Consider the following 27907-nt stretch of genomic DNA (forward strand, 5'->3'; position numbering starts at 1 on the left):
CCCAACAGTTCATGTAGCGCCTCCTCACAACTTTCCCAGTCAAACGCGTGTGCTCTCAGCCTCGTCTCTGCAGTTGCAGGCTGCAGCACAGATGGTGGCTTTTGATGACCGCTGGTTTCGTATGAGGACTTAAGTCCACGCGACCGTCCCCCATTATAATCACGCATTGAATAAGAACGCTCTTTCGGTGGGCGGATGTGTCAATTGGACGTACCTCCCTCAACATGAAGGGTTTCGGATTCTGAAACAGTACTGACAGGCTTTTGCTTCAAGTTAGATTTGAGAGTGTCGGTGGATAGATCTGGGCGCAATTACGCACGGACGCACAATGGCACCGGGTCTGGATAGACGCGCGCCGGCTCTGCTTTTAGTTTGGACCTTTTGCGTCCTTGCAGACACAGTTTTTACAAACTTTACGCTTGACAATGAGTTTCACTCCAGCTTCATCCACCGCCGGCTGAAGAGCCAAGAGCGCCGGGAGATGCAGCGGGAGATCCTGTCCATCCTTGGGTTGCCGCACCGGCCGCGACCCAACATCCACGGAAAGCACAACGCTGCCCCGATGTTCATGCTGGACTTGTATAATGCCATGTCCACGGGCGGAGACGAAGACAGATATTCCTATCCTTATAGGCCCTTCTTTACCACCCAGGGCCCTCCTTTAGCCAGCCTGCAGGACAACAACTTCTTGAACGACGCAGACATGGTCATGAGCTTCGTGAATTTAGGTAAGAGCCCTTTGACCAATGGGATAAACCCTTTTAGAGCAACATTTAAGAAAATAAGCCTATTAAATAACAGTTAAAACAACTCATTGTGTACTAATGTATTATTTACCTCAACTACATAAATGAATAATGCTTAATCTTTGTGAACCATAAAATAAATTGATCCAATTTGAGAGGGAAGTTATTTTTCTTTCACTCTGTCCTTTGAGAAATTGCAGCTATTTTTTTCTGTACTATGCGTCAGAGGTATCTGCATGATTACTGTAATGAAACTGCTTAAGAGTACACACATAAAGTAAAAAGAATACATACATGATCTTTTTTTCTCATTTTTTGCTTCTTCACCTGCGCCCATTCATGAGCACAATAACTGTGTTGACATGCAAGTGGGTGCAGTTACCCAGCTAATACCAGGAGTGTCACATTCCAAAAAGCCCTTTGTTAAACAGCTGTGCAGCCTAAATAATGTTCAGGTGCTCTTGCTGCAGATGAAGGACTGAGGAGCAGCTAATACATCACTCATGTGTTATCTAAAGAATGAGTAAGTCAACAGCATGAGAGGGTTCAAAGTGCACTGGATCCTCCCTTTATTCTAATCTAGAGAAACCCCCATAGGCAAACAGACCACGGAATAATGCTGCTCAATAATAATTTGAGCTCAGAAACAGTGGGATTCTTCCAGAGAAATACACTTTTTTTGTTGTTGGATACACCATTGTTGCTTTTCAGCTCTGCTTGATTTTAAAGTGTAATCAATCTGACTGAACTGAGCAGGTTGTGAAGACAGAGAGTCACATTAGGAGACAGTCAGATGGATCAATGTGCTGCCATACTTAAGTGTTCTCAACTCATAATATATGCAGCATTAGTTAAATTTTCTTTTCAGATGAGCAGATGCAACATATTGATTTGACAAACAAAACAACCATTTGAATTTGTGTAGTGGACAAATCAAATTACACTTTTATGATCCAATTTTTTTTGTTTTTTAAAGTCCAACTCTGATCATCTTTTAATCTATTGTAAAAGTGTTCTTAGGTCTTTTGATTGTAATAGTGCTGTTTTTAGCTAAAATAAAATAAAAAACAGTCATTTTCTAGGACATTGTTTCTACAAAGCGGCAGGGCTTTATTAGAAATTTGCCTCTAAGTTGTGAGCAAGATTGTTGGCGCGGTGTAAACCTGCATTTATTTCCCATCATCCTTTTACTGTTGCAGCAAAAATGGTGGCAGTATCGTAACTATCCAGACGTAGACTTTTAAAGCCAGATGCCAGCTTTAAACAGAAAAAAAGACTAACATGGATCTAGTCATCTACAAGTGGAGGCATCAGAATGGAGCGGAGCGGGGAGCTTATGTCAGCTAAAGTCTTTTCCAAGAAGAACTTTTTTGATATACATACATATATATATATTTGATCTATTGAGAAACACAATTTTAAAGCTTAATTTTCTCTATATTTGTCTTCCATCATAAGAAAAAAAGGCTACAAGAAGATGTTAAAATACAATTTTCATTGGAGTGGGTGTTTGAAAAAGAATTTCTATGTGGAGTTAGGAGGTTGGTACTCAAATCCTTTAAGGATCATTGGAGTCTCTTGGCAAAAAAGAGGGAGGTGACACTGGCTTCTCTTCTGCACTGGGTAATTACTGTGGGAGCTGCTGCATTGTGACTATTTTCAACAGGCTACAATACGGAGGGATTCAACCACAGAAACTCACAAAGTTAAAGCCCAAGGCTGCACTCCCTCTGATGGAGTTGAGGGGTTCTTCTGAGTGACAATAGATATGGTTAGTCTTATAGGGCCCTGAGCTGGTTACATCTGGAGAACATTTGGTGTTCTACAAAGCTTTCAGGAAGTTTCTCCTGTCTTCATGTCACGCTGTTAATGAAATTACTCGGCCTTCTCCGCAGGTTCACGTTCAGCATTCACATAAATGTCACATATTTGGACACAAAGTGGGCATTTGTTGCTCCTTCCTGCCACGTGTTAAAAATGTCAGCAGGCTTCATTGTTGGGTTAGTTCCTGAGTCTCATGTGATACCATCAAATATTTGTCAAAGCGGCTTGATTCAAAACAGCAGTACGCAGTTTCAGGATCTTTCACGTGAGAGGTAGAGAGCGACACAGAGAAGACAGAGATGGGTATCACTTTCCACATGTGCTTTCTGTGGAGCTTTCTGTCTTATTTGGGATATCTGGGAGAAAAAAAAACACAAGATGTTTTTTTCTTTTTAAAAGCTGGCCTTCAGGAGTCTCCTTGTCTCCATAATTACAAATCCACAAGTAGCAAAACATTGTACCCTCTTTCTCTCTTTGAGACAGGCCTGCTTTACATTTTCAGGGTCCCCAAATAAGGTAAAATACACATCGCACAAGAACTAAAAATATGTGTAAGGTTTTTTGTTGAAATAATACATACCGTAACTCATGTTGGAAAACTTGTTACTTTGTCTTTAAAGTCCCACTCTGATCATCTATTGATCTATTGTAAAAGCGCTCCCAGTTGTCTTTTAATTATGTTTATGCCCTTTTTTAGCCAAAAAAATAAAAATAAAAAATCTGATTCATTTTGTAGGACATAGTTTTAGAGCAGCAGTTCATCAGAAATTTGTCTCTGAGCTGTGGGCGGTACTGTTGGCGGAGAGTTGGCCCGCCCCCTTCCAATTATCCACTCTCTTCTGCTAGCTAACAGCCCCTCACAACCCCTGCTCAACGGTGCGACAAAAATTAAAGCGGATGCATTAGAAGGGAGCAGAGCAGGGAACTTATGGCTTGCCAAATTAGCTTCTACGTCACACCAGATTTTTTCCAGTGGCATTTTTTTGTCTGCTCCTGATTCACAGCAACTTTAAAAACAAAACACTTAGAAATGAAATTTTCCGATTCTTATCTTATATATAATTCCTCCATCATGATAAAATCGCCACAAGAACATGTCAAAAACACGATTTTCATTGAAGTGGGTCTTTAACCCTTGTGCTATCCTAGGCACTTTAACGTTGGGAGTTGGGTCATCTAGACCCACTAGACAGTGCGCTGAACCTTTTTTCTTCAATGATTTGTGATCTTCACTGGTGTCCATGGATTACATGAAATCTTTCCACCTTCATCCACCTTTGTCATGGTCGGGAGAACACGTCAATGTAAGGGTGAGGTCATCTAAGACAGCACAAGGGTTACAATAGTGCCACATTTGTAGGAAACATGCATCTGTGGGATGAGCAGCAGAGCTGGATATGTTTGTTTCTCCCATGAGAAATGTTCCAAACCTACTCTGGAAATCCCAAACAACTTATTCTTCCTTTGTTTGGTGTTTAGCAGATTGCAGGATTAAAGTGATTGTGTCCGTCACTCTGGCATGAATGGCCCACTTACGTTGATTCCACAAGTGTTTAATGGATTTAAGGTCAGGAAGGGTGGCAGGCCATGACATCCTCTCCACTCCCATTTTTAGGAGGTATAGTCTCTGATAAACCTGCTCTGTAGTGGAGTTTTAGAGATCGGGCCCAAGCTGTGGGGATATAAGATCGTCTCTGGTTGTCAAATCTAATCTCTATATTTCTGCGCATTGAGATTACCTTCAATGAAGACATGCCTCATTTTTTCCGTGAGGGAGGATTACCATCCGGCAAAAGTTCCAGTTCCTGGCCACGTGTTGCCGACACTAAATAGGGGTGATGTCAAAAGGCAGTCATAGCAGGTCTGATGCAAGCCACCAAGAGCAGAGATTTACTGGGTGCAGTTTTTTTTTGGAAGATTGTCTGAGCTTAAAGACATGAGATCATTTAATTCCTAACTGTAAATTTGTAGAAGACACCAAAGGGCTGAAGAGGAGAAGAAACAGACATGAGTTGAAACTCAAAGTCTTGTTACAGAAATTTACTGACAGTGGAGCACCTGATGGTACCAAAGGTTCAAACAACAGTCAGTCACAACAGAAATATAAGCAGAATAACACTGGAAGAGAAAACTTGAACAATTTTACATGTCCACCCACAAACACTCAGTTCTGCTGGTCACACTAAAAATGCATTTCCCATATAAGTGTGGCAAACTTTGAAAGATAAATAAACATATTAATCAACAGTTTAGGATTTATTGTCAAGAAACATTTATAAATTATTTGCCAATCACTAAACTCTTCACTTTTAATGCTAGGTTGAGGACCCACTGAGATGAAAATTGTGTTTTTGGTGTTTTTAACATGTTCTGGTGGCCCTTTTTCAATGATGGAGGACAAATATAAAGAAACGTAAGCTCAAAATAGCATTTCTGAGGAGATTTGATTTGATGACATAGAAAATGTGCTTTGTGAACCACATGCTCTCTGCTGTGCTCAATTCTGATACATCCAAAAATAAACAACTAGATCAAACGTCTTTATTTTCCACATCTGAGGTGGCATCTGGCTCAAAACTGGACAGCTGGAAAGCTCCAAAATTGCTCCCCATCTTTGTTGCACTGTCTTGTGGGCTTGTGAGGGGCTGTAAGTTAGCGGGAAAGTGCGTAAACACAAAGTTCTCAACAAAAGGGGGGGGGGGTTGCTGTGCACTAATAGTCCTGCCTACAACTAAGTGGCGAATTTCTAATGAATTCCTGCAGCTCTGCAGTGACTATGTCTTAGAAAAAGACACCGTTTTTTTTATTTAGACTAAAAACGGCATAATCATAGTTAAAAGACAACTGGGGATGCTCTAAAATAGATCAAAAGATGATCGGAGTGAAACTTTTCAATATTCTTTTCCTTGCTGACTGTCCTCTGAATCTGAGACCAACTGGGAGGGTGCAGTTTTTTGGGACAGACCCCAGGCCAAGGACATCCTCTCTGTGAGTGACATCAGTTTTAAAGGCCCAGCTGTGTAAATGGCTTACAACACACACTTAAAATGCACCCTAGTGCATGCAGCCCAAGTCACTGCAAGCACTGGGCATGCGTTCCAAATGTCATGATAATATGCCAGCAACCTAATACAACACCCAATCCTGAGAATGGCCAGCCAACCTAACACCTTCAGTCTGTTCTTAATGAATGTTTATTGTAGTCTCTGGCAGTGGTTACCACCAGCCACGGTCAGTTTAAGCATTTTCTCTCAAATCAATTGCAGGTTGCCATGTTGCCACTATTATTGCCTGCGCAGTAAAGTTTGTATTAAACTGCAATACGTTACTGTCATCCTCAGCCAACCAGTCAGGTGATATTAATAAAGTTCATTCTAAAATGTAAAAGGAAACATCTGTGTTTTGGATTGTGTGCAGTTTGAGTCCTGAATGACTTAAAGCAGCAGTATGCAATATTATCACCTGTGCTTGTGTATTTGTGTGCATGTGTGTATAAAGGAGACTGGGAACCAAATCTTTTACTTTAAGATGTTATCAAAAGATGAGTTAGCCACACCAACCTTGTTTTCCCTGTTCTCGTGCAACGCAGGCATTTAGGTTTCAGAGCTGAAGAAAGAGATTGACTCCAGATCAGTGGAGTTACAATGATAAGCTTTTTATCCCATCATTGATCTGAGATAAGGGTGAGACTTGGATCATATGTTTTTTTTTAAAATATTATTACAATGATGTAGAGCAGCTATGGCCAACCTCATTCGTCAGGAGCCACTATCCTGACTCTTATCCTTCCTGCGCATCACCGGATCTGTGGCAGTCAGTCATTCACCCGAGTTAGTTAATCAGCAGCAAGCGGTGCAGGGTGAGCTAGAAAACAGACTGAGCTGTAGCAGAGGATGCTTTTACACTTGGCTTTTTGGTACTGACTATGGTTAGGCTCTTTGGATGCTTTTGTTGGGCATGTACTAGAGTTCAGCTAACCTCTGGCACAGGCCAAATCATAAAACCCTGAGCTACTTGGGTCTTGGTTTGCTGGTGTGGTTTTGAGAGAGTTTGAAAGCAAATGCATTTTACCAGGATGGAAAAAAGTAGATGAAAATTAAAACAAGTGAACTAAATGGTGAATATTTGAGTGGAAGAAAACCCCAAAAAGCTCTGATATGAATATAAGTGGATAAAAAAAGGTTGGACAATGTTTTATCTGTCGTCTCATCAGATAGTTTGTCCTATTGCAGTCCATAGAATAGAGAGTGGATTTTATATGCCAGGCTGTTGTGGTATCGAATCATCCTAAATTCATTTTCTATAGAAAAGATAGACCTCAAAATGAAATTAAATTGCATTCCATTTCCAGATTTGGAAAAAGAAACACTATCGTAATTTGTGTGCATTGTGGAACTAAAGACTCCATCAATATTCAGAGATGCTTTATTTTGCGGCTAGACTTCCTTTAGTGTGGTCAGGCGTCATTTGGAAATAGTTCCTCGAATAGAAAACCATTGTTACCTTTTCCAGAAAGTGTGCTTTGCTTCCATCTAGTGCAGTTTCACTTTCACCTTTCCTCCAATGAAACAAATTTTCTGCTCACTAATTTGTAAAATAAATCTAAAAACTGATTCCACTAACACATTTTCTTGCATCCTAGAGTAAGATTATTCTCCCCCAGATTTCCCTTGTCATTGCAGCATTTTGGAGGTATTACACATGAGTTGTTTTGTCTTATTTATCATGCGCTGCTTTCTGCCTGTCACATTTGTCAAGCATGGTTACAGTCTGAACTGGACTTTTTAATATGTCTGTGTCCTTCCCTACCCAACCTGGTGACAAAACCAGGAAGCGATCATGGCTGTCTATGTGCTGGATGCTTATACAATTACAAATGAGTAGACAGATTAGCCTAGGCTGCACTAATGTAAGTAACAAAGACACATTTTTATTTTATAATAAAAAATATAATTAAAAAAATATTTATATTATTATTTCTAGGGACAAATGAGACAGGATGACCCAACCTTTGATCACTCTGTGAAACTGAATTGCTCATATCAATAATGAGTTGTAAGAGGCTTCGTTACGAAATGGTACAAAATCTTGCAAACAGGGCACAAAACGGAAACGGTTTGGTTCATTGCTAGCATCCTTGCAATGGTGGATATGGATAACCATCATGTCAGGAGAGTGACCTGGGTTTATCTTTATTTGAAAAACAAACACAGACGTCGTCAGGCTCGTTGCCGTGTCCGGGTTAACCAGATGAGCCAGCCGTGCTCTGAGTTTGTTCATTACCGAAACTGAGTCTGTGATTGGTCAACCTGATTTAGCTGGCAATGCTCGTTCTCATGTTTGAGAACCCAAAAACGATCCTTAAAATTTGCATAGCTACACTTGAACACAAGAAGCCCGAAATGTGTGTTAACATAGACTTTTCATTGGAAGCGCTCGCTTGAATGTGCGTTACCGAGTGCGGTGTGTACATAGCATGAGGCTGGTCTCACAGAGCTGGTAATGCAATAAAGAAAACATTTAAGTAAATAAATGCCGAGCCACTGGAAAACATGTGCTTCCAGGGAACATTTAACAGTTGAGTGTTGTGCTGCTGTTTATCAGGCCCAGATGGCATACATCTACTCACTTCAAAGCAGTAAACAATCAAAGATTCTTCATTTTCCTCCTGTCATTTCTGCTGTAGTTTTAGACAATTCAAAGTTGAGATCTTAAAACTGTTCTAGAGTGTTGTCACGTCAGGTTTGGGCACATGACCTAGTGATCTCAGACCGGAATGAAAGTAGTTAGAATTAGCGCATGGATGTGGCACCAAACATGTCATTTTCATCTGTGTCAGGCTGATGACCTAACCGGACGCCCCCTGGCCCTCTAGCATTCATGGGCTTCTATAGGAGCTGGAACGCACTCTTTCCACTTTGTTGTACGGCGTAATAAGAAGATTACAGAGGACAGCGAGCGGAAAAAACGCCAAACTGGCAAATTAGTTTGGATACATTAGAGGCCTTGGCTTTCAAACAGAATTGTGTCACAAACTCTTGCTTTCTCACGACGGCACAAAGCTCTACTTTCACAGCTCTCAGTCTCGTGTCTTCTCCGGTAAGATGTTCCGGTGTGTTATTTTTTAAAATCATACTTGTCTCTCATGTTCATTCTCTCCCCACCCTTCCTTTCATTGCTGCTTGCATTCCTTTCCACAGTAGGGTGCTTGTGGTGCTGAGGTTAATACAGATGTTTCCCTCTGTATGCAGGCCAAAGCAGCTGTGCAGAGAAACATTATCTTCTCAGAATCCAACCTTCTCTAACCCATTCCGAACATTGGATCATCTAATGCAGAACTTTCCTGCCGGCCCTCCTCCTCCAGCAGCATATTGATTATCTGCACCAGCCTGCTAGTTTTAATTACTCTGTCATCATATGGTCCCAGCAGGGTTGGGAGGTGTTTTGTCTCCGACCTCCTGCTCAGGCCTTCACCTCCCCAGAGGTGTAACCCTCCTGCGCTCCCAGACATAAAACATTTCAACACTTTCTCAAGTTCTTTTGCTTGTTTTTTCATTCCCTTTTCTCATACATCCACACACAGGCACTCGTTGAGTTAAAATGTTTTGCACAGCGGTAAATCAGTCCGTCATTTACCACTGTTTTAAACACTTCTGTGTGAGTCTAACTATGTTTAAGCAGGTTTTCTCATACAAGGACAGTCAAAAAAAAAATAGTCAGGCAATGAAAAGTATGTGTTGTTGGTTGTTTTTTTTCTTGTGCATGCAGCCTGTCCTTGACATGGTTTTGTGTGCCTTTCTTCCTGCTTTCTGAAAACCGATTCTGTGTATACTTCTTGTGCCCTGAAAACACGTGTAAGTACATGCTTACTTAGAAGGTTAGAGATGAACACTCCTATTTTAGCCAAAGGGAATGTCTCTGGAGGTAATTAGTGTTATTGGGGGGCATGTTTTATTGCTTTCTGCTGGATGGGGAGTGAGCAGAATCATAGGAATGTAACAGTTGGTACAGAGAGCTCAACCTCCCCATCAGGTAACTTTTCATAATGCACTTGACAATGTGGTGTATTACACGGACGGGCTGCTGTGCAAATAAATACCAGAAAAGCCAACAAAAAAAAAAAAAAAGGAAAAACAGAAGGAACTTTCTTTTTTGCTTTATTTTCAAAGTACACAGCAGGAGAGATCCAGGAAAATTATGCTTTTTTTCCCCCCCTTCGTCCATTTGTAATTCACCTGCTGAACCAAGGAATCCAGAATGACATCTGGATGTTCACAGTAGAGGCTGAGAGCATTTGGCCAGGCTGAGACACTCGCTGGGAGAGATAATGAAAAAACACAGCGGGTAATACTTGACAATATGGCCGATGGTCAAAAAGCCCAGATGTACAAAACAGCAGGTGTTGCAGCTCAGCTTCATTGATGGACTGACCTCCTTCACTGCCAAGAATGTAAGACTCGTCGTCTCTTTTTTTTCTTTCCCCTGATAAGTTTGAGCTTGGATTCGTCCTCAGAGCGAGCCAACATAGTTAGCCTTTCATGTTGCAGATGCAAAAACTGCAGAAGCTGATTCAAAAGGTGAACCAGTAACTCTCAATGTCAAAAGGGGGTAACGGAATGGTTATTGCAGTCAACCATCCGTTTACTGCTTTTAATGTTTGGACCTTATCAGCGGCCAGCTGCATCTGAGCCTCCCTTGCTCTGCTATGACGACAGGTACCAAGCGGCGAAGCTGAGAGGGCAGATGTGGGCCGGAGCACAGCCGGAGATCCTGGGACCAATAGCTCCGCCGCTGTGAAAACAAATACAGTACTTTTTTCCCTTTGGTATTGGGGCACTGACAGGGCAGAGAGGAAAAAAAAAAGGCGGCAAAAGAAAAAAAGAAACATGGATTTCATTAAAGCAGTGCAATTCTGTCTCGTTTCTGTCTTCTCTATGTTGAAGCTTTGTGTCACAGCAGTTCTGCATGTGCTTGTGCATCATAAAACACTATTTTAAAGCCACCTAACCAACCCAGCCACCAGCTGCACTGTGTCATGTGTGTTCACTTGCCAAGCGGAAGATTGTGTTAGCGGAAGCCCGTAACTCTGACCACATTCCTCACCAGGCTTTAAGCTTCAAATCAAACCTTGTAAAAATGCAGCAATGTCTGTGCACAACTTACATTATGATAAGTGATGAAAGACTGAACAAACTGTGGTAGGTTTCTGCTGTTGGTTTGGACTGAATCCCCCCCCCCCCCACACACACACACAGCTTTGTCATTATAAAATGAATAGGCTGCTATTAAACAAAAAATAAATGAACAACATGTTGTTAAAATGAAGGTGCCAAAGCGCCCATCATTTGTGCACAAGGTGCCACACACTGGGATGCAGCGGAAAACCTGAAATAGTTTGTGCCAATGAGAGTGTAGCATGTGACATTTTCTTGAGGTCTATAATAAGAGGTGGTTTGGCTCGATGAACAGGGTGTGGCCCCATGTGGCCTCTAAATTAAAGAACACAAAAACAAGGGGATGAGGGCAAGAGTGGATGAGTGGGGTAAAACTGAATGGCTGCGGTTTCATGTCTGCGACTTGTTCCGTCCTGCACTTAAGAGGAAATGCAGATGGTCAGAGTGACATTAGCGCATAGCAACTCCTTACTACTTGGCACAGTTCGCTCTTCACTCCTTGACTCCTGTTGCACAGAACTTTGCATCAGAACAATGACTGATTAAGGTTGACATTATTGTTACTCTGGCAGCACTGTTGCTCCCTTAATGAGTCAGCAGAATTTTTAATGTCTAATCTCAAATCATAGTCATGATGAAAAAGAACTTTGCAATCATATATATATTTTTCAAACTTTATAATTTTTTTTAACATTTTAAGTGGAGGAACATCTTTATAGTTTTGATGTCCTGATCTTAATGCACACACCAGTTTATTATTACACTCAGAGACCCAGGACAAAATGCCAATTCACATCCATCAGTTTACTCAAAACAGAGCTTAGCTTGTAGTTTGACACTTTAAGAGCTTTTGAATAAGAAATATATCAATAAAATCTACATGTATGTACTTTAATAATTGCTCTGTAATTGCTTGGAAAGCTCAGCTATCAGTCTGTTGACTTTGAAAGTGCAAACGTTCACATTTATGCGTAAAACCTAACATTTAGTGTGACTGTATTTTGGTTAAAGTGAAAAGCCATGAAGCGAGATTCAATTGGTTTCAGACAAAGGACGTTGGTGTATACAGTAGCACTCTTTAGCCATGTTTACACCGCCCTCAGCAACGTTTAAGAGACCACTTCCAATTAAGTCTAAGTAAACGCGAGTAAATGCACGTTTTGGGCTTCTGTGTTGAAAACTCGCGATCGCACGTAGCTATGCAAGATTTTCAGACTAGTTTTGGACTCTCTGCACAAATGCACAGCATCTGAAAGCCCATTGAAAGTTAAACCAGGGCAAACATTGACCAATCATGGACTCGGATTTGGAACATTAAGACATATGGATGGCGTCCGCTCTCAGTCACATAAGTGCCAACTGTTTGAAAATTGATCGTGGTGAAGAATTAATTATTGTGTTTTGTCCCCGGAAGGAATTATGAAACCAAGTCTGATATTGGAATAGAGCTGTGGAAAAAAAAGAGGCCTGGAGCAAGATTCGTGAGATTTGTGCCGTTTTGGCATTTCCCACTAAGCCTTTTCCCACTGTAGGTGGTGGACATGTGCTGGTATCAGGTAGTGACAGCCAAATATAAACACCATGGGCTAAAGAAGCGTTCAGGAACCTGCGTTTAGCCCATTCTTGAACGTAGTCACATGCCTGGTGTGAATGTAGCATTAGGTTTATGGTGCCTTGTGAAGATAAAACCTTAAACAACAGTGTATATGTGAGGAAGAAGGGTTTTGCGTGGTTGAATTAAGAGAGAAAAAAAAGCTTAGTGAAGTTGCGGTGAGTGAATTCTAGCCAATGTTCTTTAAGCTTGAAAGGTTGAAAATGTTTGGTCTGACCACAACTCCTTAATGTAAAGATCTTCATCCTGTGGTTGTTTTATTTACTTGAGCGCAGGCTTTGAGGTGAATAGGCCAAGACACACATGCTCACATGTGCACGCACTGTGCGGAAAGCTAATGGCCGTTATGTTTGAATAAGTTACAGCATGAAACCCCGCTGACCTTTTCCTTGGGAACCACTTCTGTCAGAACCTGCAGTAGAAATACGTCCCACAGGAATGATGTCATGTGTGCTTTCTAGCAGCCAGGATGTTTCCTAACGTGATAATCGCCGTAATGTGGAAAGCCACTGTTCCCCAAGAGGTCAAACTGTCTTTACTCTTTATAGGATAAACATCTTGAACAGTCCACCCCTTCCCCGTGCTGTATTTTTTTTTTACTGGTCTCTATTTAGTATTTGGAAACTATGATGTCTTTCAGGAATGGAGTTTGAAACAAAAATAATTTTAAAAAGAAAGGTAAACTACTGATATTTGTGTCCAAGTACATTAGGGCTAAGCTGTTCTTTATGGGTTTTCTTAAACAAGAGGAAAATGTTCATTTCTGACTGACCACTAATTTCTGGTTGTGGGTACCAGGTGTGCTGTGGAAGTTAATAAGGTCTAAAGGGGATAGAGAGGGGGGTGTGGAGAGCAGTGGTTAACTCAAGGGATAAGAGGGGGCAAAGCCCCTCGCCATCAGCGGGGAGAAGTGACAGCGGTGCGAGAGGTGAGATCTCCCCATACTGAGTAGCGGAAGCGTGCGAGGCAGAACTGAGGGGTGTGAGGGTGCAGAACAGACACTTTGGCTAATGTGAGCTGAAAGATCTGTCCGCTGCTTCGCTTAAGCCTGAGGTGTCGAAGAAGTGTCTTAGGTCCACAGGCTAGCAGGATAAAAGGAGAGGGGGGCAGAAGAGGAGGGGAAAAAAGAGAACAGTCAAGCTGAAAGAGTAAGGGTCAGGCTTTTAAAAACGTTTTAGGAAGTACTCACATGGTTGCCCTGATCTGTTGAACCGTCCTTAAAACACATTTTTCCGTCTCTCCCGAACCCCCACTGGCCTGTGCACACATTGATCTTCGTTTATCTGCATCTCATGCTGGGCTAATTGGTGTAAGCATAATTCACATATTAGGCCGAGCCTAGGAAAAAGCTTTACAGTTCATTTAGGAACACTTACCTTAACATATACCTTATACACTTAGCTGACATTCAATTAGATTTCTTGATATTGACTGTTTTTTTCCTCTAAAGTTGCATGAACTAGCAATCTTTTCATTAACTCATCAAGCTTAAAGTCAGATCATCTTTTGATTTATTGTAAAAGCGTTCTCAAGTGGTCTTTTAATTATTATTATGCAGCTTTTAGGCTAAATCCGCCTGTGTTGTTTTCTTGGACATAGTTTCTGCAGAGCGACAAGGGTTTATTAGAGACTCATCTATGAGTCGTGGGTGGGACTGTTGACATTTAGCTATCCCACCTCTCCCTGATACCTCGGTGAAGGAGCTTGTGGCCTGCACTGCATATTTTCTACATTGCTAAAACAGTCTTTTTTAAATGGCATTTTATCATCTGCTTCTGATTCAAAATAATTTTAATAAAGAGATACTCAGAAATGTGATTTTAATCTTCTTAATATATGTCCTCCATCATGAGAAAAATGCTACATGTTGAAAACAACAAAAACATGGTTTTCATTGGAGTGGGTTCTTTAACTCACCAGCGTTTGAACCCCAATGAGCAGAATGGTGCCTAAAAAGTGTATGGTGGTATGAATGACCAATGCCTTTGGTATCCATTCCATGACTCTGTTTTTCTGGTATCCCTGCCTGAACCAGGTGATAGGTGTGTTAGACAGAAATATGGGTACTTGAGGACCAGGTTTGAGAAACATCACCTAAAAACAATAACAGGGTAAATACAACAAAGTTTTTACAGAACTAAAATCAATTATATCACAAAGTCAGAACACTAAACACTAGAGCAGAGGAGAACCAATTTTACCTCAGTGAAGGTTGTGGGGGCTGCTTTTGTTTTGTGCATGAGGTGTGCTTTTTAGTCACATTGGTTAGATTTAGTGTTCACACTTAGTTTTTTTTTCTGTAGCCTTTTTCTTGTGATAAAATCTCAGCACTACCCTCTCTAATCGCCTAAGCTGTTTCTGTTTGATGTATATTTAAGCTCATGGTTTTAGTTTCTCCATGTTAGTTATCCTTTTTTGTCAGCCATCTGTTCCCTGACATTTTTGATTTAGTCAGGTTCAGGTTTTGTTTGCAGTTTCTTTTTGTGGTGTTCCAGTGCGTTTATTAAATGTTATAAATGTCCTTCCACTATTCTCCGTGAGCTTAAATGTGGTTCCTCATCACCATTACAAGAAGAGGCAGAACGAGGGAGAAATCACAGCAAGTGTTTTTTAGTAGCTGTTCCAAAAAATAATCAAAGCATGTTTTTATGGTTTCCATTTATTGAATTTTATTCATATGCAACTGCAGAGTTGAGGATTTTCTCTGATAAACTTTTCATAGAAACTTATTTTGTTAATATGCAATCATTCTTCAAAATCTGTTTACATTCACCAGCACCACAAATGAAAAAACGTTACCAAGAGATGAATTGACTGACAGTCCCCCCCCCCCCCCCCATGACTTGTGATAGGGGAGGAGTGGATTTAAACCCAAGGTCACAATTTGACAACAATTATTTTCATCAGAAAGAGTGATCGGGGCATGAAGAGGGCATTTTTCTGGTGTTGGAGCATGGAAGGTCCTTTTTTTTCCCCCCAAGGCCATTTTTTAAACACGCAAGCATTCTCTTGAATGCATAGTCTGGTTCTTCCAACCTTGGTTGGGGAATTTTTAGACAAAACAGAGACGCTGTTTTGTTTCCTTCAGTTTGGCTCTATGCGACACAGACACAGTACCTCATCTGAACAGTAGGGGCTTACGAAGGTGAACAGAACTTGAACTAGTTGTAGCTTGAGGTTAAATGTGTTGAAGGAAAATCTTCTGAATGGTTAATCTTTTTTCTGTTTTTTCCATGAAGCAGGCCCCACTAACTAACATGCACATTTTTTCTATGGGCATGCTGCAGGCGACAGGCTGTGGCGAACACTTAAACAACAAGTAAGGGTAACTTAGAGTGAAGGTGAGACGCAGGCATGTCGTATTAATTTTCCATTTATTCAACCCCTCCCAAACCCTGCACAAGAGGCCTGTTAGTGCTGTTCAAGTGATAAGTGCGCACTCATTGCTTGTAGATTCACTGGTAGAAAGGAGCAAAATAGACAGAGTGTAGTTGGTTTGGGCATCCTACTGGCATCTTATGGGCATTTACACATCACCTGCACAACCCACGCACACCTAGCTAATAACTAGAGTACGGTGTAAGGACAGCGTACAACAGCACATCTGGACGAAGTGTGTGAAACTTTAATTATCCTTACAAATACTTCATGACACACCACACCCAGAACAATCATATGTTCCATTTTCACGAAGTCCCTTTAGGTGACTGCACGACCTGCGCTCCTTTTAAGATGCAGCTGCTTCTGTCTACGACCCTCCACGGACCCAGACAACCCAAAAATTCATAGCACGCTTACAGGTCAACCCCACGTACGCGTGCATGTGACTAACCCCTAAAATGTGTTTAAGTTCACCCACAAATAGCTGTAAAAAACGAGATACACAGAATATGAAATAGTAGTTAGTGCTGTATTTAGACCTAGAGGATGGAAACACTTTCATTCGACCATCTCTGATGTCCTCCCAGTCTATGCAGATGCTGTGGTCCGTCAGCAGCTTTTTTAAAAGACGTAAATCAGACGTTAATAAATGTTAATCACAGCTTACCCTGGTAGAGTGCGTTTTTATCTTTGCATGCCGCACCTGTAATTATGGACTACAGCACGCATAATAATTGTGTTACTGCACTGTGACTCACCAGACAGGTAACTCAACAGTCCATGCTTTAATAGCTGTGTATGCTGTGGACTGTGTTAGGATGCGTGCATCATTCTGAAGAGCTGCAAGTCATTTGAATGCTGACTCCTCAGAGTGACGGATCAGACGACATCACAGGGCGTGTTTGCCATTCTTGTGGTGTGTGTGACACAGGTGGGGGGGGGATACTCACTTCCTCTTGCAGGAAATCATAAATGCAACCCACTCGCCTTTAACCATGCCTCTCACTCATCTAATGACTGCCATACTGCCGTAATAGTCTGTATGACAGCAAAGCTAAAGGACAAAGGCAAAATGACTGCAGCTTGAGCTACGCCATGGGCCATCCTTTTGTTCTCGTATTGTAAAAAACAAAATTTTTACATTAAAGGGTAGAAATGAGGCAAACAGTTACTGTGTGGCTTAATAGCAGTATCCAGCTGTTCTCTGTGGAACAGATAAAAAGGCTTTTACTGTAAAGGGGCAGGCCACCGCTCCTGAGGCTTGAGAACAAGTCTCACTTTCTTCCCAAAGGAGTGCACCTGCAATGGCAGAAGTTCAAGTGTAGTGGGTCAGAATGCCACAAGTAATGTTCATTTTTCAGCGTACCAATAAAAATACTCAGGTTGCTGAAGGGATACTAACCCAAAAATTCCAGTCTAAACATTTTTTTTTTCTGTAACGCCTTTTTAAAGTGAGCAAAGGTCATCTCTTATCTACATTGCAATAGTGCAACACCTCAAATTTAGTTGACAAACCACACAAAATAGCAATGCACATTTTCAGGTCAATCAGTTGACCATGCAGGGCAAAGGCTGGAGGGGATCAAATAATGGCTTCAAACCAGGTCAAAATTCATGTTCACTGCTCATTGAATGGACACATGTTTTACGTAGTGCCCATGTGACTACTCGAGTATTAAACGTGGAAGCCGGAAACATTACGTGTCTTTAGACTTTTGATTGAAAGTGGTCGCTTGAGGGCACGTTCCTGAGCCTGTTGTGAGGCCTTTTTCTTTCCAATCTGTCCTATCCTAGAGAAACTAGCCTTATACTTTTGATAAAACAACTGTTGTTCTAAGCAAATTGAAAATTAGGGCCCCATCCTTTTTAAATTAGTTTTGGAGCATACGACCTGTCTAAGAAACCTTGACCATCTTTAATTATGTTTGTTTAAAGATCTACAACCTTGACAACAAATGCTCTCTCAAAATATATTTTCGAAATCCCCAGTAGGATTTGGATCAATGGATAAAAGCTGGAGTTGTAGGTTTGATGGCTTTTGATCCCATGACCATGAGGCTAAGAGTCTCTGTTCTTGGAAAAGGGGTTTTGGAGGTACTGAAAGGACTGGAAAACCAGAATGTGACAAAAGCAAAAAAGAGAAGTGCATGGGGTACACAAAACAAAATACTGCCCAAGCTCATAAGAAACAGATGAAGGGCATTCTGGATGACTCTCTGGAGCAATGAAAGGAAAAGCGAGGAAAGAAACAGACACATAAAAATGTCAAGAGTCTGCCTACATCTCTCTATCCTGTGTGTGTGTGCCAGATGCATAGCTGCTTGTGCTAGTTCACATAAATGTTCCTTCAATCATAAATCAGCATTTGAATTGCATGTCTGTAGATGTGTCTAATCTGGAATTGCTCCACAGATTGACAAGCTACAATATGTCAGTTTATTGCTAACAACTGATGACTGATGGGATATGGGGGGAGGGGGGGGGGGGTAGAGAACACAGAATCTCTGACCACTTACTTACTTTCTGCGTTGTTGCAAACACATTTTTTTGGCTTTTCTGTTGAGCTTGCGGCTCAATAGCCACTAAAGAGAAGCTTTTATGTTTTGTATAAACTTCAGTCATTTTAAGGGGAATCTTTTTGTGCTTCTTTGTCTTCAGTGGAATACGATAAGGAGTTCCTTCCAGTTCGGAGGCATCGTCGAGAATTCAGATTTGATCTGTCACGTATCCCAGAGGGTGAGGCAGTCACTGCTGCTGAGTTTCGCATATATAAAGACTTCATCCATGAACGTTTTGATAACGAAACCTTCCGTGTCACCGTCTACCAAGTGCTGGAGGAGCACTCAGACAGGTAAGCTTAGCTGGAGTGTCGGAACCTTGTTGGTTCAAGTTGTGCCAGCAGCAGCTGTCATTTGGCCAGTTTAACACTAGAGTAAAAACTACACAGCTTGACGGCTTTCTAGTTTTCCATTTTTTGGGGAGTTTAACAAATTAGATTTCCAGTCAAAATTCCCAATGATAGCTGACTAAATTATGGCATGAAAAGAAGCTACCCTGAGAGTGAACTCTGATCCTTTTTGACTAGTTTCCAGCTGTTTATTTTGTTTATAATTGTCAAATCAAGAGCTCTAGATCATCTGATCTGAGAGGGCTAACTAGGAATGACCTTGATGTAATTAAATTACAATTTAGCACTATGAGTAAGTAAGACCAACAGCATTTGAATTTACCGACAAATTTGCTGCTGCTCCTGTGAGCCATAAAAGTCAGTGAAGTGCAACCTGAATAAGATTACAAGCTTTTTCAAATGGTATTGTTTCAATACCATTTTCAATAAACCAATTTCAATAAAGAAATACACAAATGGAGTTCTAATTTTAATTTTCTTTATGAGTCCCTCATTATGAGAAAAATACCACAAGAAAATAATAAAAACATCAAAAGCACAACTTTCTTCATCAACACTTTTCTTCAAAGTTTATTCTGATATATGACCAATTTCTTTTCATTTAAACTGATGTTAGGTGCATATAGATTATGTGGCATGAAGTTACTTTGAAATGGTAACACTTTATATTAAGATTCCTTAATAAGCTTTGTCAACACATTAACAAGCATTATAATAGAATTTAAAGGGTGTTAGTAAGACATTTATTAGTATAATAAGTCGAATAAGATAGGAAAAATTACTTAGTTAACACATTTGCAAGCATTATTGTTAGGATGTTTTTAAGATGCTAATGATACATTTATTGGCATTATAGATGCCTAAAAAATTTGTCAGTGTTAATGAGCATAATAAGATTTATTATCAATCTTAGTTAATAAATCAAGAAGTATTATTATTGTTTGGGGTTCTAGTAAGACATTCAGCATTATAGACGTCTCACACAAGCCTAAATCTTAATAAGCTTAATATGTTTTATTAACTAACTTAACAAATGAATAGGCTTTATTCATGTGTAAGAAGCTAGTAAGATATTTATTAGCATTACAGATGTCTTTTAAATACCTGAAAGTGTTAATAAGATTCATTAACATCTAAAGTCAGACCATTGTCTTCAAAATCCATCTTTCTTAACTGCTTATAAGCTTTACAAATGTATTAATTGACTTTGTTAACAGTTTATTAATTGTTTTGCTGGAAACTTTTAAATTAAATTCTTTATATGTAGTAAACTTCATTTATAGTTTGCCTTTTCATGTGAATTTCTTACCATGTGTGTCACAGTAAAAAAAAAAAAAAAACATTTTTTCTTAAAAGACCAATTTTTTTTCTTCCAAAAAACTGTGTGACATTACACAAAAAACAATTCGGGCCAATCAATTAAAGTTATGAAACTAATTAATTAATATTTAGATTTTAAAAAAGTGAAACAAGAATAGTATTTTATTAAGCAGAGAATATGCCTTCATTTTGTCAGTGAGGTTAATCTGGGCCATTGGAGCCCATGTGCTGCCCTCCTCAGCCCCTCCTGAAGGTTTCTGTTGTTTGGAGGGAACAACACAGTCATTTATTCTTTTGCCAGGGAGAGGCCTGGGTACATGAATGAAGCAGAGCTCTGTGACACATTATCTGTTCAGTCAGAAAATGGGTCAGGATGCACAAACGGCCACATAAAGAACACAGGATTTTACTCCTCAGTGGCGACAGAGCAGAGATGTAGAGTTCACTGTCAGACAATAGCTCTGACTTCGTCACGCACTATTTCTCTCACTGCTTTTCACACAGATTTTTTTTTTCTGTTTCACAGCTGTGTTTTATTTTTCTCTCTACCCCTCTCACTTATTGGCTTTCTGGCTCGCCCACAGGATTCCATGTAGTGACAGACTGTGAGCTGCGTACCAAAGAAGTTCTCATTTATAAAGCCATTATCTTCAATTAGGAAAATGAAGTGCTCCCCAGGGCCTCACCATCTGGAGACCTCCTAACCTTCCTCCTTTACTCCCTGTCTTCCTCCATCTCCCTTGTCAATTCTCTGTAAAACTGCTTCAACTCCATCAGTCCTCACTACTTCCATTTTTGCTTCATTATTTTTAAGTTTTTGATCTTAGTTGTCTTTTTGTATTTATTTTACAGCTGTATCAACTGTGACTGTGCTTTTTGTCCTTTCCAGAGAGTCAGACCTTTTTCTGCTGGACTCTAGAGTGATTTGGGCAGCAGAGGAGGGCTGGTTGGTGTTTGACGTAACGGCCACCAGCAACCACTGGGTCTTGAACCCTGGCAGAAACCTGGGTCTACAGCTGGTCCTGGAGAGCACAAACGGTGAGACACCATCATGGAGGTGTAACCCATAAGACATAGATGTGTGTAATATGGGTGGGGCAGGATCTTTCCATAAACAGGTAGTTCGATTCGAGGAAAAGGGGGCAAAAAAGAACAACTCTACCACAAAAAACTGTTATTGTTTTCTTATCTGATGTTCATTTTAGGGTGTATTCAGACTGGACACATTTTGTTCACTTAAACTGAACAGTTTGTGTCCCCCGATGGAGCATATTTTTAGTCTGAAAACAGCCAAGTGGACCCTGGTCCAGGACCAGGTACCGCTCTCTGACCCATCTTTCGAGGTGGTTTCAGTTTGTTTCGCTCCGGTTGGCTCAGAGATTCATCAGTCTGAACAGACTCTATGCTTGGAGCAGAACATCTGGACCAAAACGGCCACCAGAGCCGTTAAACAGAGAGCAGCGGACAAACGTGGAGCAATGATGAGACATAGCAACTTACTGAAACGTGGTTGAATGAATGTGAGCTCATTAAAGCAACATTTAACGTGATACATATTGCTTCTCACACTATTTTCCAGTTAATCTATATGTCATAAACAGCGGCATGTCTCTGCCGTACCAAAGTAGCAAAAGTAAATGTTGTACCTTACTCTCTTTATGATTGAAATAGAACAATCGTAGGTGACAAACAAAAACCCAAACAAAAACAAAAACGCAACGGAAGCGTGCATCATCAGGAATTAACGCACACTGTGGAAGCCTGGTTGCTTCTCCAAAATATGTTTATTTCTGATAATGCACACTTCGAAGGCCAATACCCGCTTATACCATGGTCACTTACAAAATAAATAAATATTCAACCAGTTTTTAGTACTTTATTTTTCTGTTTATTTTTCTGCTTTTCACAAACACCGGACTATTTCTTACGTGCCAGCATCAGCATAGACCTCGACTGCAGCGATACATATGCTGATCATCACTATGGGTTAAATATAGCATCAGTTCAGAGAGAAACTTCACCACTTACCGCTTGTTTTTGTCCAGATGATGATTTTTGTTTTAAAAAAGCCAGCACAGTGACATTTAAACTATATGACCTGAACCTTTTTTTAGGTGTGCATTATCATTGTGGATTATCACTTTTTATTCCACACCCAGCAGCCAATCACAATCGAGTATTCACCGGGACCATGGTATAAAAGATGTTTATGTCATTTTTTGACTAAACAAGATGTTTTTTAAAATGATTATAGACTAAACCATGTATCAGATGACTTATTACTAAATACATCATGGCATGTACTTAGATGAAATATTGTAAAGACTCATTCAGCCTTTGCAGTTAGCATCTATCAGAGTCCATCAGTCTACCAAACATGAGGGTCAAAATCAGCTGATTGTTCCCAGAGTCTCTGCAGAAAACACCTCCTCTTCATTCATCACCATCCCGGACCCTCATGCCCTCAGCATCACTTGCAGGCATGTGGGAAAATACACTGTTATCCCGTGTCATCATCAGGTTCCAAATGTTTGTCACTGAAAAACCTTATCTCAAATAGCAGGCAGCAAAGGAGTTCGCTCAGAATAATATCATTCTCCTGATGGCAGGATGTTACACGCTAGGTGAGGAAGAGAGACACTGTGGTCCTTTCAGCTGCTGCAGAGGATAGATTCATAGCTGTGTGATTGCATGTTGGATCTGCTATGAAGCTTTATGGGGGAGCATGTGCAGACAAGAACACGGGACATCCTGTCGCCAGCAACGAGCTGAAGCTTTGATAAACCACGGAAGGATGATCAGACACGTACTGTTTCGCAGAAGAGGAAAGAAATATGCACGTGTTCACTCACAAACACACAAAGTCAAAAGGCTTTGATGTTGCTGCTTTGTTCTTGGCATTTTTGAGAAGGGATGAGAGAGAAAAAAGGGAAAGTACAGTAAAAAATGTATGTTTCAGCACAAATAAATGTAAAGCAGCTCTGTGTTTAGTTGATGCATAAGCTCTGTGCATTTTTTTACCTTATAGGAAAGAAGTTTTTTCTGGTTTGCTGACATTAGCTTACCTTCTTCTCTGCTCCCCCTCAACCCCCTTACAGCAGAGAGCATCAATCCTCCTTTGGCGGGGCTGATTGGCCGTAATGGACCTCAGAATAAACAGCCCTTCATGGTGGCCTTCTTCAAAGCCACTGAGGTGCACCTGCGAAGCATCCGCTCAGCTTCTGGAGGGACCAGACAACGCAACAACAACCGATCCAAAAACCCAAAGAGCCAAGAGGCACTCAGAATGGCCAATATTGCAGGTAAACAGAAGGAGGCTCACTCTGCTCCGCTCCGTTGGGATTTGTTGGTAATTAGGAAAATGTTCATGCATATTGAGAAAGAAAAAGCCTCAGTTTTGGCTGCACACAAACACAGTGAAGCTACGCTCAAACCGGGCAAGAATGCGCTAAACGCAGGTTCTTGACCATGCTTTCGGTCCAGTATTCACACTGGAGCGCGGAGAGGCTTTTCTTCTTTTTCCTTTTCTTCTATTTTCTAGAGCATGTCCGCCACCTACAGTTGGAAGAGGCTTACTGAGAAATATCTCAGTGGTGCAAATCTAGCTTTTTTCACAGCTCTACTTCTTTACATATAAGACTTGGTGTCATAATTCTGGCTGGGTGCAAACTTCAATTATTAATTTATCTTCCACTATTGGTCAAAGTTGAACCTTTTTTATCTTTCAACAAGTGTTAAGTGGCCACACGTTTTTTACTAACCCTGAAAACTGTTGTAGAAACTCTTGTAGCGAATGTTAGAGTTTTGAATGCAGTAGCCCAAAACACATGTCTGCATAGACTTTTCATTGGAAGTGGTTGCTGAGGGCGGTGTGAACGTTGCTTTAGCTTTATACTGTGACAATGCATTGTTGGTCGTTACTCCTTCTCGGCAAAACGTATTGAACATCTTTGTTTTGGAGGTGTGAGTGGGCTATGTTTATGTGAAATGTTAGAGTGCTCCAGCTTCAAATACCCCTCTGCTGTCTTTGTTTATTTACACAAGCATCACAGAGCAGCCGGGGCCAAGTTCCCTGCATGGAGGTAAGGCAGCACAGGCTTTTATGGCAGAGCACATCTGCAGACCAATGTGGGGCAACTTGGGCCACCACTCATGGGCCAAATGGGCCTGTTTGGAGATTTGAATACCGGTGTTCTTTAACTGGATGATGAGAACCAGTCGTTCCTGATCATGTTAAATGTGAACAGCTTTCAAGAGCTAATGTACCACAGAGCCCCAGTGTTCGCCTGAGGAGCAGAGAAACCACTGGATAGAAAACAGACCGCTCTTTTTTCACACATAAGGGAGAAAGAAAATAACATCGTTTTGAGTAAAATTTATAACAACTGTACGCAAAGGCTTAAGTCTAACTTTTTTACAAGGAGATGATTTTAGTCTTTTATTGTTCATTTGCTGTTTGGGTCTGATTTCCAACCATTTTCTAGATGTCGTTTTACCACACTGTGTATGTTAAACAATGTAAAAGAGTTTGTTCTGTTAAATAATACATTTTTCTGTGTGTTCCCCAGAAAACAGCAGCACTGATCAGAAGCAGGCATGTAAGAAGCACGAGCTCTACGTCAGTTTCCGCGACCTGGGGTGGCAGGTACACACACATACTCTCCATAGTTTTTCATCCTAAAAATACACCCTTGTAGACATTGTTTTAGGCTGTTCCCAACACCTATACATTTATGTTGAATATCATGAATGTAGAGAAAGGAGAAAAGCAGCAATTTTGCATAAGTAGGTTTTATTGTTTAGTGAAGAGGAAAATGACCCATAAAGTGCCACCCTAAGTATTTGATTCCTGGTGAGAACCAAGTTTCAATTTTTTTTGGTTGAAATGCCGGAGTTGTTGTGCACAAATGAGAACCACTCCCCCCACAAGGATCAAATTCTCCTCGTATGACAAGAATCGACAGATGTTGTTCCTTTGTGGTTATTTGGGGTTGACAAACAAAGATGTGATGGAAGACTCTGGTTTGTTGAGACATTAGAAAGTCATCATTTTATGCTGGCTGTTGTCAAGGAAAGTCTGTTGCAGCCCAAAAACTTTAACCTTATGGCTCAGTGAAGGGCGTTTGACAGTGGCCCGTTTGTCTGCACCTGAGTTCCCTCACTCAGATATTTAGCTGCGGGCTTATAGTCACAACTGCCCATTATGGGTGGATACGTGTATGGGGCATGAAGGTAGCCCAAAGGAAATATCAAAGTCGTAGACTGCTCAGTGAGCCCGTAGAGCCTAAATGTTCATGCACATTTTCTTCTACGGGCATCCTGCAGACGACAGGTTATAATGAAACACTTAGATAACACATAAGGGTGAGGTAGATGAGACGCAGGCATGTGGAATAGATTTTTCTGTTGTTTTTTCAAAACTCCCAATATCTTGCACACTGCACAAGGGCCCTGTTAGTGCTGTCCAAGTGAAAAGCACATGCTCCTCACAAAACATGTGGGTCAAAATCATTTAAAAATTAGGAAATAAGTCAATCAGAGTGCAGTTTATTGGCACTTATGTGTGGCGTAGGCGCACAATCAGTAGGGAGGCAGCGCACTTACCTTGCTAACGAGAGTGCGTACAATAATATCACCTATACATCATAAGTGCCCATACCTTACAATATTCTTTCAAATACTTGGTAAACAATGGTACGTTCCATTTTCATGACGTCCTTTGAGGAGGTCGTGCAAACCTAAAGGGAACTGCAAGATACACCTGCTCTCCTAAAATGCAGCCGCTCCCCCTCCTAATCCAGGCCTCCAGGGCCGGCCTCCTGCTGGTTTTCCAGAAATCCTGCCTTATCTGTTGCTGATTACTTGAATCTGGTGTGTTTGGCCAATAAGGAGCTTTATTGGCAGGGTGGTTGGAAAACATGTTGGACACCAGCCCTCGACACCTGGAATTAGACACCGCTGCTGTATGGGCTTGCACAACCCAATTAGGTAATTTATGAAAAAAGGTGTATTGGTTCACTTGCTAGTGAACTCTGGTGAGATTCAGTTCAGTGTGGATGCAAATTGACAACTGAGTAGAAACAATAATAAAAAAAAAATTAAAAAAATAAAGCAAATGATGTCAAATAGACCCATAAAAAAGAAAAAAGATATTTACCTAAAAATGATGCGGTCAGAAGGTGAGGGTGTTTAATTAGTAGAAAAAAAGTTTAGAGGACTATCTAGTTTTTTATGGAGGGGTTAGGGGTTGTTTTGAGCAATTGCAACCCCTAACAAAGCCTCACAAATGTCTGACCTTTTAAATGAAGGCACTCTCTTTGTGTGAACGTAAACTTAACCAAATATATGTTTACAGTTTTTTGCATTCGCCATCCAATTGATCCAAATCAGCCAGACTGCCCTTGAGACTGTGTGTTGCTACAGCTTTGGTTCAGGGAGCTATGTCACATCTTGGCTTAAAAAAAATCAACTCTTGCTTTCCACAAAATAAACTGGAAATACAATTCTTCTGACTTAGCTTTTGTTGAAAGTTTCATGCTAGAAAAGGTTTTAAGGCCTCTCTGGTCACATAGGATGATATGTGAGGAAAGATACTGCTTCACTCTGCAGGAAAAACAAAAAACAAAAAAATACTGACCTCTGCTTTACTGCCAGGACTGGATCATTGCTCCTGAAGGATATGCAGCGTTTTACTGTGAGGGAGAGTGCGCCTTCCCATTGAACTCCTACATGAACGCCACAAACCATGCCATTGTGCAAACCCTGGTGAGTAACCATGAAACCAGAGACGAAAATGCTGTCACATTAGGAGACTAATTATCTCATCAAATGTCAGGAAAGTGAAGCCACTGTTGAAAACACTGTGTCCAGCCATTGTGTAAAGTGTTGTTTTTACACGACTCTTCTTCTTCTCAGGTTCATTTCATTCATCCAGACACGGTGCCCAAGCCTTGTTGCGCCCCCACACAGCTCCATGCCATCTCTGTGCTCTACTATGACGACAGCTCCAATGTTATCCTCAAGAAATACCGCAACATGGTGGTCAAAGCATGCGGCTGCCACTAAACCTCCCAGTATCTCTGTCACTGACACAGACAGTTTGCTCTCGGTGACAGAGGGAGCCAGGCTGCTGTCATTTGAAATGCTGCAAAAAGATCACAGAGACATTTATGTGGAAATGACGTTGTGGGTCCAGACTTTAACCGGCTTTCAAAAGGACATTCACACCCACATCAGACAATAAGGATTTCTCTTCTCTGCAGTTTCTTTTATAGTTCTCATATTTTTCCTAATTAAAAACAAAAACAAAACAAGAACTTCAAACCAAAAAATATATTCATTTTTGTGTTAAAGTGTACACTCCCAACACTCCCAACACACACATTCTTTGTGCTTTCTACTGTGTATGCATTTCCAGCAGTGACTGTACTGTATAGTCAATCATTTTTATAATTATACTTTAGTATGTCATGTGTATAAAATCAGAAAGGTGGGGAGGTTTCTGTAGTTCGTGTACGATAGTGTGTAAATATTTTTTTATTTTTATTTTAAACAAAGCAAGTGTATTTATTTCCTGGTATGTCACCCGGATGTGTGTTTTTTTCCCTGATATATATGATGCTGCTTGATTTCTTTCTTAACTGGACACAAACAATGGAAGTCAAATGAAAAGAGGCTGGCAGGAGCTCATTCTCGGCATCTTCAGGTTTGTTTTTCTCTGCTGTAATGTAATCCGACATATTTAAAAGTAAAAAATAGGGGTTTTATTTATTGGGAGCCAGCAGCATTGTTCCATAGTTGGCTCCAATGGTTATTCTAACTGCTGAACTGATGAAGCAATAAACTTGGGAGGGAAAAAAACAAAACAACAAAAAACAGCAAACCCAGTTTGAGATTTCTTTGTGTAATTTGAAGGAAAGCAGAGTTATTATGGTGGGAGGAC

The 27907-nt window shown here is 40.8% G+C and overlaps 1 protein-coding gene across 2 annotated transcripts; it reads left to right on the top strand.

The window, feature by feature from the left end:
• The first annotated feature begins 34 nt into the window (after nucleotides 1-34).
• LOC101173146 (bone morphogenetic protein 7) lies at nucleotides 35-27847 on the top strand. 2 transcript variants are annotated; one of them, XM_011477302.3, is made up of 8 exons: nucleotides 35-728; nucleotides 18396-18473; nucleotides 18567-18588; nucleotides 20855-21003; nucleotides 23064-23267; nucleotides 24534-24610; nucleotides 26620-26730; nucleotides 26881-27847. In XM_011477302.3, exons 1-8 carry the CDS (start codon nucleotides 329-331, stop codon nucleotides 27028-27030), a joined length of 1191 nt encoding a protein of 396 aa, XP_011475604.1. In that variant the 5' UTR covers nucleotides 35-328; the 3' UTR covers nucleotides 27031-27847. The 2 variants fall into 2 exon arrangements, with proteins under 2 accessions (XP_011475604.1, XP_004070841.1); XM_004070793.4 differs by having other exon boundaries at nucleotides 18396-18588.
• Nucleotides 27848-27907: the final 60 nt, after the last annotated feature.

Source organism: Oryzias latipes, chromosome 7, assembly GCF_002234675.1.
Source record: "Oryzias latipes chromosome 7, ASM223467v1".
Taxonomy (NCBI): Eukaryota; Metazoa; Chordata; class Actinopteri; order Beloniformes; family Adrianichthyidae; genus Oryzias; species Oryzias latipes.

Coding starts and splice junctions, on each gene's coding strand:
- LOC101173146 (XM_004070793.4), top strand. CDS start 329: ATGGCACCGGGTCTGGATAGACGCGCGCCGGCTCTGCTTTTAGTTTGG. Junction 729..18,395: donor CATGAGCTTCGTGAATTTAG/GTAAGAGCCCTT, acceptor CTTTGTCTTCAG/TGGAATACGATAAGGAGTTC. Junction 23,268..24,533: donor CAGAATGGCCAATATTGCAG/GTAAACAGAAGG, acceptor TGTGTTCCCCAG/AAAACAGCAGCACTGATCAG.